The sequence below is a fragment of the Neopelma chrysocephalum genome, unplaced genomic scaffold, assembly GCF_003984885.1.
Source record: "Neopelma chrysocephalum unplaced genomic scaffold, ASM398488v2 Primary Assembly neopelma1_376, whole genome shotgun sequence".
NCBI lineage: Eukaryota > Metazoa > Chordata > Aves > Passeriformes > Pipridae > Neopelma > Neopelma chrysocephalum.
The window spans coordinates 89,909-102,383 of record NW_020898040.1 but is presented as its reverse complement, the minus strand read 5'-3'; the positions used below and the strand labels follow the sequence as shown (position 1 = coordinate 102,383).

Below are 12,475 nucleotides of genomic sequence, written 5' to 3'. Positions count from 1 at the left end.
ATATATTTAACTGCTTCTTGCCTTTGCTGCAGCACAGAGTTAATGGTTGGACTCGATCTCTTAAAGGTCTTTTCCAACCTAAATGATTCTATATCCATCCACTCCCCCCTTCCTCTCCTGCTCTTGTTCCCCACCAAGGGAAGTCCTGCTCAGCTCCCAGTGCCAGGGGACATCACAGCAGAAGTCTGGGCTCATGGAAAAGAACAAACCCAATGTTACACCCTCCTTAAGGGATGGAGGAGCTGGAATCCTGCACCGTGTGGCAGAGCTGCCATCTACCTGAGGGACACAAATTTCCAAAACCAGCTTTCAAAACAGGTTCCCTCCATGTTCTGGCAGGGGAGGAGGCTCACCCCAATCCAGGGAGGTGTAATAGGGGATGGAAGAGCCCAGCAAGGTGTTGTTACCTGGATAAGGACATGCTGGTCACACCAGCCTCCTCCTGACCTTGGAAAACAACAGGCCTGGAGTCTGAGCAACACGGCACAGGGAGAGGGGCAGGAGGAGCAGCAGCTGCACAAGGGGACCCTGACACCCAAATGAGGAGAGGATAAAAGCATGTCCCTTCCCTCCTGGCACTGGCAGCCAGTCTGGAAGGCCAAGGCTCTTCACGGAAGGGAGAGGACACAGCTCCATGTCCCTGGAAGCGACAGTTCTGCGTGAGCTGCCTCCAGGCAGATGCAGCTGGAGGGGTGGAGCTGAGCTCCAAGCAATCCCACAACATTCCCACTAATGAGGCAGGAGCAGAGCCACCCAGCTGCTCCCCAGCACCGGGATTTGGGCAGGGGCTCTGCTGGTTTGATGAAGGATGAACACAGCAACACGAGGGAACGTGGATGTGCAAGAGCTGCTCAAATTCCACGCTGGGTTGGTGCAGCCACATAGCAGAATTCCAGTGAGGACACCCCTCCCTGTGCAAAGTTAAACCCAGAATTAAAGAGCTGGTGCATCCCATATTCCCAGTGAATTGTTAAATATGGAGCACTCCAAAGCTGGGCTTTATCCAGCACTTCCTTGACTGAGTGTCCCGTAGCCGAGAGCACCTGATTATTTCCCATCACCCTTATTTTTAACAGCTTCCAAATATTCCTGCAGGGAACTCCAGAGAATTGGGATGAAAAGTTGCTTCATCTCAATCCCTCTCCAATCTGCTCCTCTAAAGTTTCCAGAGCAGGGGGAAGGAGCCTGCAGGTACAAATCCAACCCTCAGTGCTGGCAGGTCTGTAACTCCCACATACGTCTGTCGAGCCTATTCCTGATGCTGCCGAGCGATTCCCTTTTCCCAAGCCAGCCAGGCAGCAGCTCTGGCAGGTGTGAGCTGCAGGGAGGGGGCACCTGATGGGGTCTGCAGGTACAATTAGGGAAGCAGAGGAAAGGAACTGCCAGACAGATCAGAACAATGGTCACTTAGTCTGGCGTTTCCGCCCGGCAGGAACCAGGACCAGATGCTTGGGAGGAAGGTGTGAAATCCTCTTAATGGGCAATTATGGAATAATCTCTCTTCGAGGAAGTTTTTTTCCAGCACATAAAGGTCCAGTTTATGCCCAAAGGATGAATTTAACAGGTTCTGAACAATGTTTATCCCACCTAACAAGAATAAGGACACACTTAACCCTATTTTAAAGGCTATTGCTGAGCTGGTGCTCTCCACACGTGCTGGCAAAGCACAGCTCTGACGTGGCTGTTTAAATTGGTTTAAAATTTGCTGCTTTAATTTCAGCAGCAGCTCCTTTGCTCTCGTAGCAAGAGGTGGGTGGGAAACAAAAAAAGAGCAAAGTGATGTCGTGCTGGATGAGGCGCCGGGATGAAAAGGGCAAGGACTGCTCAGGGTTCCTGAGCAGCACTGAGACAGCTCAGCCCCTCCATGGATGGGATGGAGAATTCTTAGATCTGGAGATGGATATCCGAGGAATTCCACAGCCTCCAGGCTGTGGAGGAGGGCACGTTTAGGGGCTGGGAATTGGGGAATACAATCCAGATCTCTCTTACTGTGTAGGACGACTTGCTGGTGATCTCCAGGAGCTTCTGCTTCGCTCTCCGCTCCGACTCACGAGCCTCCTGAAGGTCCTGCTTGAGCTGATCTGCCTCCTTTGCCCTGCAAAGACAAGCAGCAAACAGCAAATATCACACTGGAGCTGAGAGGAACGAGCAGATGGAGAAGCAGGATCACAGTGCAGGTGTGGAATTGGCTGGGATTTGTCCCGCAGTGAGACCTGAACAAAGAAACCATTTGAGGAGGGGAAATGGCAGAACCTCTGACTCTGTGGGACCCAAATCCAAGCCATGGAAGGGCAGCTCTGAAACAGGCTCTGTGCGAGCATCAGTGAGCGAGGCTGAGGGCTGGGAAGGGTTCTAAGACAGCAATTCTAGAACCAGTATTTACCCTCGAGGTTTATGGAGCCCCCAGAAGGAAAAAGCCAGAGGAGGGAAGGACGTTTGCTCTGCTGGACTGAGATTGAGTGGAGGCTTCACACAACAGAGACCAAGGCAGGAAGAGAAAGACAAGGGCAGTGCTCATCCAAGCAGAAGGGCTGGCACCAGGCAGGCTCTCACAGGGAAAAGAGTAATCAGTTGGAAGGAAACAAGACTGATCTTTTACTTGCTCACTACCAAATGCACCGTGGGACCCGGGCTCAGGTTTTAACAAGGAGCAAAGATTCCAAGAGCTGGGGAAAGCTCAAGGCTAACCTGGAACAGAGCTCATGGCTGGGAAGGAGAACTGAACAACTGAGAGGCAAGTAGAGGAATAAAGAGAGAATAAGGAATGGAGATCTACCATCCAAGGGAAAAACCAACCCCAGGTGCTATGAATGGTGTCAAAGACTTCGGGGAAGGCAGGGGAGGGCTGCAGAAAGCACCCAAAAGCAGAGCTGGAGAGGGGAATAGGCTGGGACACGGGGCTATTTGCTGTGAGGGAGGCCGAGGGCTCCCTGCACACCACTGGAGGGATAACTCCAGGCAGGAGCTCCTCCCATCCCATTGGAGGGATAACTCCAGGCAGGAGCTCCTCCTGTCCCATTGGAGGGATAACTCCAGGCAGGAGCTCCTCCCGTCCCATTGGAGGGATAACTCCAGGCAGGAGCTCCTCCTGTCCCATCGGAGGGATAACTCCAGGCAGGAGCTCCTCCTGTCCCATCAAAGGGATAACTCCAGACAGGAGCCCCTCCCAGCTAAGGCAGAAGGGGGTGGGAAGCCAAGCAGAGGCAGCTGGAAGGTTGTACCCTCTGACCTCCTCTCCGACTCCTCGGCCATTTTCAGAGCCAACATCTCAGCCTCCAGCACCTTCTGCTCCATCAGCCGCTTCTCCTCCTCGGTCCGGATGGCCGTGGCCTTGATCCGCTGCATCTCCTGCTCGGCCTCCGCCGCCTTCTGCGCCAGCAGCTTGGCCTCCTCCTCCGTGATCTGGGCCTTCTCTGCCAGCAGGTCTGCTGTCTCCTCGGACCTCATCTGCCAATGCGGGCACATGAAGCCTTTTATTGCACTCTGTGTCCCCCCAAATGTGCTCCCAGCCCCCAGGGCAGGGCCGGGAGCTGCCGACACGCTCCATAGAATCCCTCCCGTCCGTGCCAGCCTGCTGCCAAGGCCTGCACGGTGCCAGGCTCTGTCCCAAATCATCCTCTTTGTGCTCCTCCCAAGCAGCCCAGCAGGATGGAATAGCTCCATCCAGCCTCCTGCTCACTGTGCACTGGCAGCAGTTTGGGAGCAGCCACAGTCACAGTGCACTTCCAGAAACACTTCCACAGTGGGAAGAGTGAGGAGCAGCTGCAGTGCCTCGGGAAACAGCCTCCCAGGGACCTACCAGAGCCTCGTTGGCCATTGTTGCCTCCTCCTTTAACTGCATCAACCTCCTCTCCAGCTCATCCCTGGTCCTCTCAGCCTCTTCTCTCATTTGCTTCTCCCGTGCCAGGCGCTGCCGTTCCATCTGGGAAGAAGAGATTGGAGAAAGTGAGGAGAACAACACACGTTAGGAAGGCTTTCCATGGATGAGAAAGGGTCACGGGTGGGGGAAAGAGCACAGGGCTGTGCTGCTGCCTCCTCTCTGCTTATGGACATGGGGAATGTCCCTGGATTGGGGTGACCTGATCATAGAACAGAATCATGGAATCACTTTGGTTGGAAAAGGCCTCCAACATCATGGAATCAAACCACTCCCCCAGCACAGCCAAGGCCACCACATCCCCCAGTGCCACATCCACACGTCTTCTGAACACTTCCAGGGATGGTGATTCCACCACTGCCCTGGGCAGGCTGTTTGATGCTCCCTGCTCCCTTGAAAAGTGCCATTCCAGAGACAATTCCCATCCTCTGCCCAGGCTGTCACCCACAGTGTGGCCACACCTGGCAGGTGATGATGTCCCCTGACAGTGCCCTAGGCCGAGTCACAGGGCAGACCCTGACAAGCGGGGTCCAAGCCATGTCTGGAGTTTCTCACTGCAGGGCTGGGCTCAAGGGTTTGGGTTTGCCTGAAGCAGGGAAAGCGATTTGATTTGAAGGGCAGCCCGAGGGCACCTTCCACACATCCAACACAGGCCCAGCCCGGGGCAGGAGGCTGAAGGACCCTTTGCTCAGCCATCCAAGCCAGCACGCTGCAACCTTCCCTTCCACTTCTCCAAGGAGGTCACACAGAGAGCAACCACCCCTGGCAACTCCTGCACACAATAAACCCTCTCCCTCCAGCTCAGCTTCCAAGAAACAGCCGCTCTTCTCCACCAGGGGAAGATCTGAGCCACCAGAGTCTGCCAGCTCTTCCCAGAAGTGTTGCTGTGCCCAAGCACTGCCTCTCCACCAGCCCAGCACCCAAGGGAGCCATCGGGCTAATTAACACGCCGAGTTTAATCCCTCCAGTCCCGCAGAGATGGGCATTATAAATATCCACGCCACAGCCAGGACAGGAGACCTGCTGGGTTTAATAAGGGAAGGAAGTGTGACAAGCCACATTTCTCTGCTCCTTGGAGCCCAGCTGTGCTCCGAGAACGGGACGCCCACTGCTCCAACCGTTCTGCTGCCTTCCATTAAAGGTTCCCCTCATTAATTATCATTATAATCTGCATCCCGCTCGGGACTTCCATTAAGAATTCCTGGTATAAAAGGATTATCTGGAACCAGTTAGCAACTGTGGGAGGGAGGAGGAAGCAGGGAGATGGTGGCTGGCTCGGGAGAGGGCAGCCAGCCCAAGCAGGAGCCTGACCTTTCCATGGAGCCCACGTGCTCTGGATTTGGGAGCTCATGTGAAGCATTAAGTTGCTGCTTCCTCAACTCTCCCAGGAGCCCAGATAAGCACAGGATCTCAGGTCTTGCTGGAGTTACCCAAATACATCAAAAACCCACAAGACTGGAACACCTAAAGACTCTTGGAATCATGAAGGTTGGAAAAGCCCTGTAAGATCAAGTCCAACCATAGCCCAGAACCACTGTGTCACATCCACTTCTGAACACTTCCAGGGATGGTGACTCCACCACTTCCCTGGTGCTGCACTAACGGTCCCACTTGGTGATCTTAGAGGGCTTTTCCAACCTTCATGATTCTATAAAGTCAAGTTCTTACTGACCAGAGGAATCCCCGTGGGAAGCAAGAAGCTCCTCCTCCCCAGAGGAGCTGGCCAGGTTACCCTTGTAGTGACTCATATCCTGCCCCCTCCTGCCACCCCACAAGCTACAGGAGGGAGAACTGCTCTCGGAGCTGCCTGAAGGACAAGGCACATCCCATCTCCAGATCAGCTGAGCAGCTCAACACCGACCCCAGCACCTCAGGAGGTGCCTTCAAGACAAGGCACATCCCATCTCCAGATCAGCTGAGCAGCTCAACACCGACCCCAGCACCTCAGGAGGTGCCTGAAGAACAAGGCACATCCCATCTCCAGGCTCCAGGCTGAGCAGCTCAACACCACACAAGCACCTCTGTGGACACGCTCACACCCAACACCGTATCAGCCCTGTGAGCACCAGACCCTCCTGGTTTCTCCTGCTCCCGTTTCTCCCGCTCCCATGTATTGGCTTCACTGCCTACAGGGCCATTTATATTCCGAGCACCAGTGCCCAGATTAGCTGTGTGGGTTTCAGTGAGTAGAGAAGGTCCACGAGCAGAAAACAATGATTCATACAATTCAATTTGCTGATCTCTGCTCGTCGGCCACACGCCGCTGCCTCCGCCGTGACCCGCGGCTCAGAGAGGAGCCCGGCACGGAATTAACATGCAGGCTGCACACCCCAGCATGGTGTGTGCATTCCATCACCCTGCAATTAGGGAATGTGGGAGGCGAAGAGCTCGGCTCCCCCTCACAGCCCCTGCTTGAAGTACAAGCGACCTCCCCAGTTTTTCCGGCAGGAAAACACTTGTAGACACCCAGAGCAGCTTCTCCCTCCCGGCCGCTTCGTTTTGGTCCCAGGTGAGGGGATGGACTCAGGGGGCCATCAACCTGCAGAGCCAAGCTGAGAATGACTGCTGAGCTGGGAGCAGGCTACCAAAAAATGTCCAGCTGGACCTTCCCTCGAAGGTGCTTTGACGTCATTCCAGAGACCATTTCTTCCCGAGTTCATCTGCATTCCTGATTTTGGCTCAGTGGTTATGGGAGATGTGGCTCACCTGCTTCCTGGCCTTCTCCTCCCTGGCCTGTGCTTTCATCTGCTGGACCTCCAAGGAGTCTGCCTTCCTCCTCCTCATGAAGAGGTCGTGGTTCCCGATGCACAGCTGCAGGATCTGTTCCAGTCAGGGGTGAAGAGCGGAGAGAAACAGCTGTACACACGTGATGGCGAGGAGGTGGTTTGTATTCTTGACACACAGAAACACTAGAATTGCTTTGATTTGGTGCTTGTTAGTGCTTCCACCCACTGCTCTCAAACCCTGCGAGCTCTCGGGAGGGGCAGGGAGCCAAGTCCCACACCAAACACCGGCTCCTGGGTAGCAGCTCTCTGCAGAGACCAATTTTCTGTGCCTCCAGCACAGCACAGCTCTGGCGTGTTTTATACCCACCCTAAAAAGGCAAGAGGCCAAATAATGAAATAAGAACTTCTCCAGCTCTGCCTGGTTCCCTGGTTCTCACTAAGCCCCTTCTTTAGGTTCAAGATGAACTTGTGCCTCCTCCTAGCTGCATGTTGAAAGCACTGAGATTAAAAAAATAAATTAGAAGGAGGAAAACCACTTTTCATCTTGGAAAAACAGAAGGCTTATCAAAAACTTCCTTGGACATCTTCAGATACCTTTGCTGAGGGGTTCTGAGCACCAGTGCAGTTCCCTCTGGTAAGGGAAGGGAGGTGGCAGTGCCAGAGGAGGGTTAGCACAGAGTGGGCACACAGAGGAGTGAAAGCTTATTTTGGCAATAAAAATAGAGTGCTAAACTCAGATTCTTTTCTAAAGGACTGATTCACACACCCTTCTTCCATTTCATAGAATCCTAAAATGGTTTGGGTTGGAGGGAACCTTAAAGATCATCCCATACCACTCTCCTGCCCTGGGCAGGGACACCTTCCACTAGCCCAGGTTGCTCCAAGCCCCGTCCAACCTGGCTTTGGACGCTTCCAGGGATGGGGCAGCCACAACCCAAGTGACAAATGACATTTCCCAAGCCTCAAACGACTTCTCTGGAGTGAGAGGAGTTTCAGCACAGTGAACCTGGTGAGTGCAGGGAATGAGGCCTTTGTGAGGAAGCCCCACGAGAAGCACAGGACAACCTCCAACCAGGACAGCAAAGATCCCTGTGTGACTTAATGGATCCACACCCAGAACAGCAGCTAAAGCTGGTCTCCAGCATGGATGCTGAACCCAGTGTAGCCCCCGCCATCCTTGTACAAGGAGAGTGTCCTCAGAGGGGACCAGTCTGGGAAAAGCCAGGACTCTGGTAACAGGGAGAGCTACGACACAGGGAGGATGGAAAAGCTCCACAGGGAAGAAAGAGAATCTGAGGAAAGCTGGGGGTGATGACCACGTTGTACCAAGTCAGCTGTAACCCAAGAGCTCAGAAAGGGAGCACAAAAACAGGGGAGCGGGGAGAGATTCTGTGAAGGAGCTTGACTTGACACTCCCCCTTAATTCCTAGAGGGAGCAGTAACTGCTACACCCCCTCCCAGCTCCAGCAGCTCCCTCTCGAAGGAAAAGCCCCAAAAGCTCGTTGTCTCACACTCTCTGCAGAACCCAGTGCTGCAGGCAGTAAAAATGACTGTCTGCACACTTACCAGCTTATTCACACGCAGCTTTGATGAATTGAATTTAAAAACATCAATCTTTTTGTCCAACGGCTTAATCGTAAACTGAAAAGGAAAAAATAAAGAGGGAGAGAGTTATCAGAGAGTGGTGCATTTAATAAAAAGGCAGCTATAAAATTCTCCCGGAGAGCTCTGGCTCGGAGGAGGCCGGCAGGGTCAGACACGCACAGCTCAGAGCCCTGTGGCTCCCAGCCAAGAGAGAGGACTCGCAGCAAAAGCAGCCAAGGAGACAACTGTTCCTCCCCCTGGAAAAACGTGGGAGCCACAGGAGCCCGTGTCCTCTGCAGAGCACCCTGCAGAGGTGGGCAGGGACACAGGGCAAGGTGCTGCTCTCCTGGGAGAATCCCCAGCAGGAACTCAGGGTGCTTCCAAAGGGAGGAAGAACCAGCTCAGCTGCTTGATGGATTCACTGAACCACAGAGTTGTTAAGGATGGAAAAGACCTTTCAGATTATCAAGTCCAACTGTCAAACAGCACCACCATTAAACCACGTCCTCAAGTGTCACACCCACAGGTTTTCTGAACAGTTCCAGGGATGGTGACTCCACCATCTGACCAATCTTCCAGTGAAGAGGTTTTCCCTTGATGCCTTAAACCCCAATGGTTTTCTTATTTTTCTACCTTATAAGTTTTATAGGTAATAGAAGTAGATTTTAGAAACACTCCTTTCTCCCTCCTCCCCTAGCACCCCTTGGTTTATACATTCCTTAATCCTCTCACCCCATTCCATAACCCCCATGTCAACCCTACTCCCATATCCAGTAGAAAATGTTTAGTCTCTTAGTCAAGAAAAGCCTGTCTTGTTTGGAGAACACTTGTATCTTGGCCTAAACTGCAGGACAGAGTCAAGGAACTGGGTGACTCTGCTCTCTGTACCCCGAAGATGATGAAGGATGATGAAGAGAGGGTCCCAAAAAGCCCCCTGACCCAATTCCAGGAGGCGGGCCAGGGGGTGGACCAGGCCAAAAGTCAGAGGGTGGACACACTTGGGATTGGCCAGATGTTGTTATAAATGTAACATCTCGGGCACAGCCTGGCGCGCGCGTCCTTTACCATCTCTTGCCTTGGCACAATTAAACCCTTTCTTATCTCACCCCAACTAACGGCTCCTGGATTTTTTTCTAAGCACCAACTGAGCAGGCATCACCTAATATCCAACCTAAACCTCCCCTGGTGCAGCTTGAAGCTGTTTGATCTCATCCTGTCCCTTTTTCCCTGGGAGTAAAGCCCGACTCCCACCTGCCTCCACCCTCCTGCCAGGCGGTTAAAAGGGCAGGAGAGCTGCATTAGGAACACAGCAAGGAGCTGCTGCCCTTCCTGCTGCCACCTCGCAAGAGCTCCCTGAAAGGATTTTCCATGCATTTTCTTCTCCAGAACTCACTTGTGTCACGAGCCTTCTCCACAATTCCAAACGTTATTCCCCGGCTCTAACTTGTATTTACACTCTGGGTGCCAAGCAAACAGCTCTACCCAGGGCCTGGGATTCCCCTCTCCAAAAGCTCTCCCACAGCGGGTCCCTCAAGAGGACAGAGGTGGCATCAACAGCCTGGAGGGATTCAGGAAGACAACCCTGGGTAGAGAGGGGCCTCAAAAGGGCACTTGAAGAGATGGAGTGCTCTGCAACACGGCACTTGTCAGGAGACACGTGCATGTTCCATCTCCCCCCCCACAGCACAGGGATAAGGGCTGAGGAGCTGGAGCAGGCAGAGTGTGTCCATTAGCACAGGGAGGTTTGTCATGCACTGCCCTGCCTGCACAGGGTTCAAAGAGCTTGTCCTGGCACTGCTTGGCTTTGGCAGTTTAAGAGCCAACCCTTTAAGGTTTTCACCCAGGCAGACGTGCACGGATGTCCCTGAATTCGGGCTCCGGCAGAACCAGTCACTTGGAGCAGCAGCAGGAATAAGGCAGGAGAGGAATTTCAGCTCCACATAAACAGTCAGTCTTTGTGAGGAGGGATAAACCCCTCTGTGGTGTCCAGAGCTGTCATTCCCAGCTCTTAGCCCTGTCTGCTGTCATGGCCATCTGATTACACAGATGATTGAGCTGATGGAAGGGATCCATCCTTTCATCCCCAGAGGAAGCTCTGTTACAGCCTTGTGACAAGGCCTGGCTATGGAGGGGTCAGCCCCTGGATTTTGGAGGCTTCCCAGGCAGGGAAGCTTTGGAAGTCACTCAGTGCTGAGCTGTTTGTGGAGTCGTGAAGCTCTTTAAGGAGTCAAGCAAGTGAGGAGAATTCCAGCACGGCTTTAGTGCTTATAAAACTTCACAAGACATGCAATAAACGCAGCTGATGAGAAACCTTTAGCTGCTCCCCTGATCGATATCATGTTTAGATTAGAAAACCATTTTTAATTAAGAAGTTAATTCTCTTCCTTACCATGAAGGCAGCTGCTCTCTTTGAGCAGCTCTCTCAGACTGAAAATTGAGCTGCTCAGTACCCCCCCCTCCACAGCCAATTCCACCACTGTTCTCCACTGGGTTTGGGGGCCAACAATTCCAAAGACCCATATTTAGACTCTGGGCTTAAATTACTCAACTTCCTAAAAAGATTCCAGCTGCTATGCCAACCCCAACAGCCTGACACTCCAGATGATGTAATGAGATGGCAAGAGCTCTTCTCCCCAGGAATACATCTCCCTGTATTCCATAATACAGAGTACATCCACAGTAATAAATACTGTAATATATTCGGTAAAGCAGAGGTTTTAACTTCTGAACTCTGATATTTGGGCTAAGCACATCAACAGCAATTTTGGGTTTTTGAAAAGATTACATGGAGGGTTGGAACGTCCTCTGAAACCAAAGAAGAGAACAGCTCCCAGGTGACCCCTCGCACGCCCACTCCTGCAAGGCTTCAGGAAGGCTTGGAATTAAGGTTTCAGCTGGAGCAGCTGAGCTGCCCTTAGCTAAGCTGCTGAGAGCAAGCACAGCAGACAGAGAAGCCAAGAGAAATCATTTTAAATCCCAGTCGTGCTCTTGCTGCTCTCAGGGAGGAGAGGAGACACATCCATACCTCTTTGTCGCTGTACGAGATGTTCCGGATCTCATTCCACGGGAAGGAGATTTTAGGGGTCAACCTGTTGTCTGGGTCATAAATGTGAAGCCCCAAGGCATCGACTCCAAGGAGCAGTTCCGTGCCCTTTTTATTCTACAGGAGGAAAAAAAAAGAGCAGAAATCCCTTTTATCCCACTGAGAGGAGGAGCCACGAAACCCTGTTCCCTCCAGCAGCCAGCCCCGAGCGGTGACCCAGCACCGGCTGTCAGGAGAGCAAAGCTGGGGCTCCCCAGTGTGCCACAGCCACCTCCCAGCCCTCCCGGCTCTCCAGGGCTCCCCACCCTCAACTCGAGGTGTGGAGACCAACACAAGAGCTGCACCAGCAGGAAAACACGACCCACGGCTTCACTCACCCTGATGGCGAAGTAGTTCACGCCGTACATCTCCAGATCCTGGGCGATCTTCAGATATTCCATCTCAGCCTCATCTCTGCCGGGCAGGAACAGCGATACAGTGTTTGGGAGGATCAGAGGGACGTGGCTGCTCCTGCTTATCCTAAGCACTCACCAGGCTTTAAAGCCTGGACTGTCTCTATCACACAGGTCAATCCTGTCTTTGCTGGCAGGATCAATAAAGCCCAACAGCAAATCCCACCCAGCACTCACCAGCATCTTAGTGGCTGTGAGATGCAGCACTCCAAGCCTGGCTTTGTCCACCTCCCAGTCCCTGCAGCATAAATAGGAAACCTCTGGCTGGGAGGCTCCTGTTTCAGATCCATCTGACTTTAGGTTTATCCCCCAAAAGGAGCATTTTGCCACCCGAGGCAGCAATAGAGTCTGAATTCCCATTTCTTCTCCTGGCCCTGAAAGCCCCCTGAGGCAGGTGAGCCCTTACCGAGCATCATTCCTGAATCCTCTGGAGGACCCTGACAGCGACCAGGGGATAGCAGAGCCACCAAGAAAAGCCCTTTGCCCTCCATGAGGCTGCAGCAGAGGAGTGCTGGGATTAACCTGCTGGCAGCAGAGTCACCTATGGCCTGCCCAAGCTCCCCAGACCCCGGTGACTCCTCAGGGGAGGGCTGTGACCCTGACCCACCAGGGCAGCACAGGCTCACCTCGCTCTGCCCCGGTGCTCCGCATACCAGGCCGTGATCCTTTCCTCCCACATCTCTGGAGTCATCTGGTACAGGTTTATCACCTGGGATGTGTGGGGAGACACAGACCAGGTCACACTGCTGCTCCTGTCTCTCAGCCAGCAAGCCAGAAGAAACCCAAGGTAAGT

The 12,475-nt window shown here is 53.2% G+C and overlaps 1 protein-coding gene across 5 annotated transcripts in view; it reads right to left on the bottom strand.

Moving 5' to 3' along the window:
* Positions 1 to 12,475, bottom strand: part of NF2 (neurofibromin 2) — a 49,122-nt gene that overhangs the window by 16,705 nt on the left and 19,942 nt on the right. For all 5 annotated transcript variants that reach the window (XM_027706446.1, XM_027706448.1, XM_027706449.1 and 2 more), the window contains exons 6-13: positions 12,309 to 12,391; positions 11,608 to 11,683; positions 11,213 to 11,347; positions 8,170 to 8,244; positions 6,584 to 6,697; positions 3,800 to 3,922; positions 3,230 to 3,447; positions 1,990 to 2,095 (exon numbers count right to left, since the gene is read on the bottom strand). In XM_027706446.1, the coding sequence (XP_027562247.1) occupies positions 1,990 to 2,095; positions 3,230 to 3,447; positions 3,800 to 3,922; positions 6,584 to 6,697; positions 8,170 to 8,244; positions 11,213 to 11,347; positions 11,608 to 11,683; positions 12,309 to 12,391 (930 nt within the window). The remainder of the gene's footprint in view (positions 1 to 1,989; positions 2,096 to 3,229; positions 3,448 to 3,799; positions 3,923 to 6,583; positions 6,698 to 8,169; positions 8,245 to 11,212; positions 11,348 to 11,607; positions 11,684 to 12,308; positions 12,392 to 12,475) is intronic.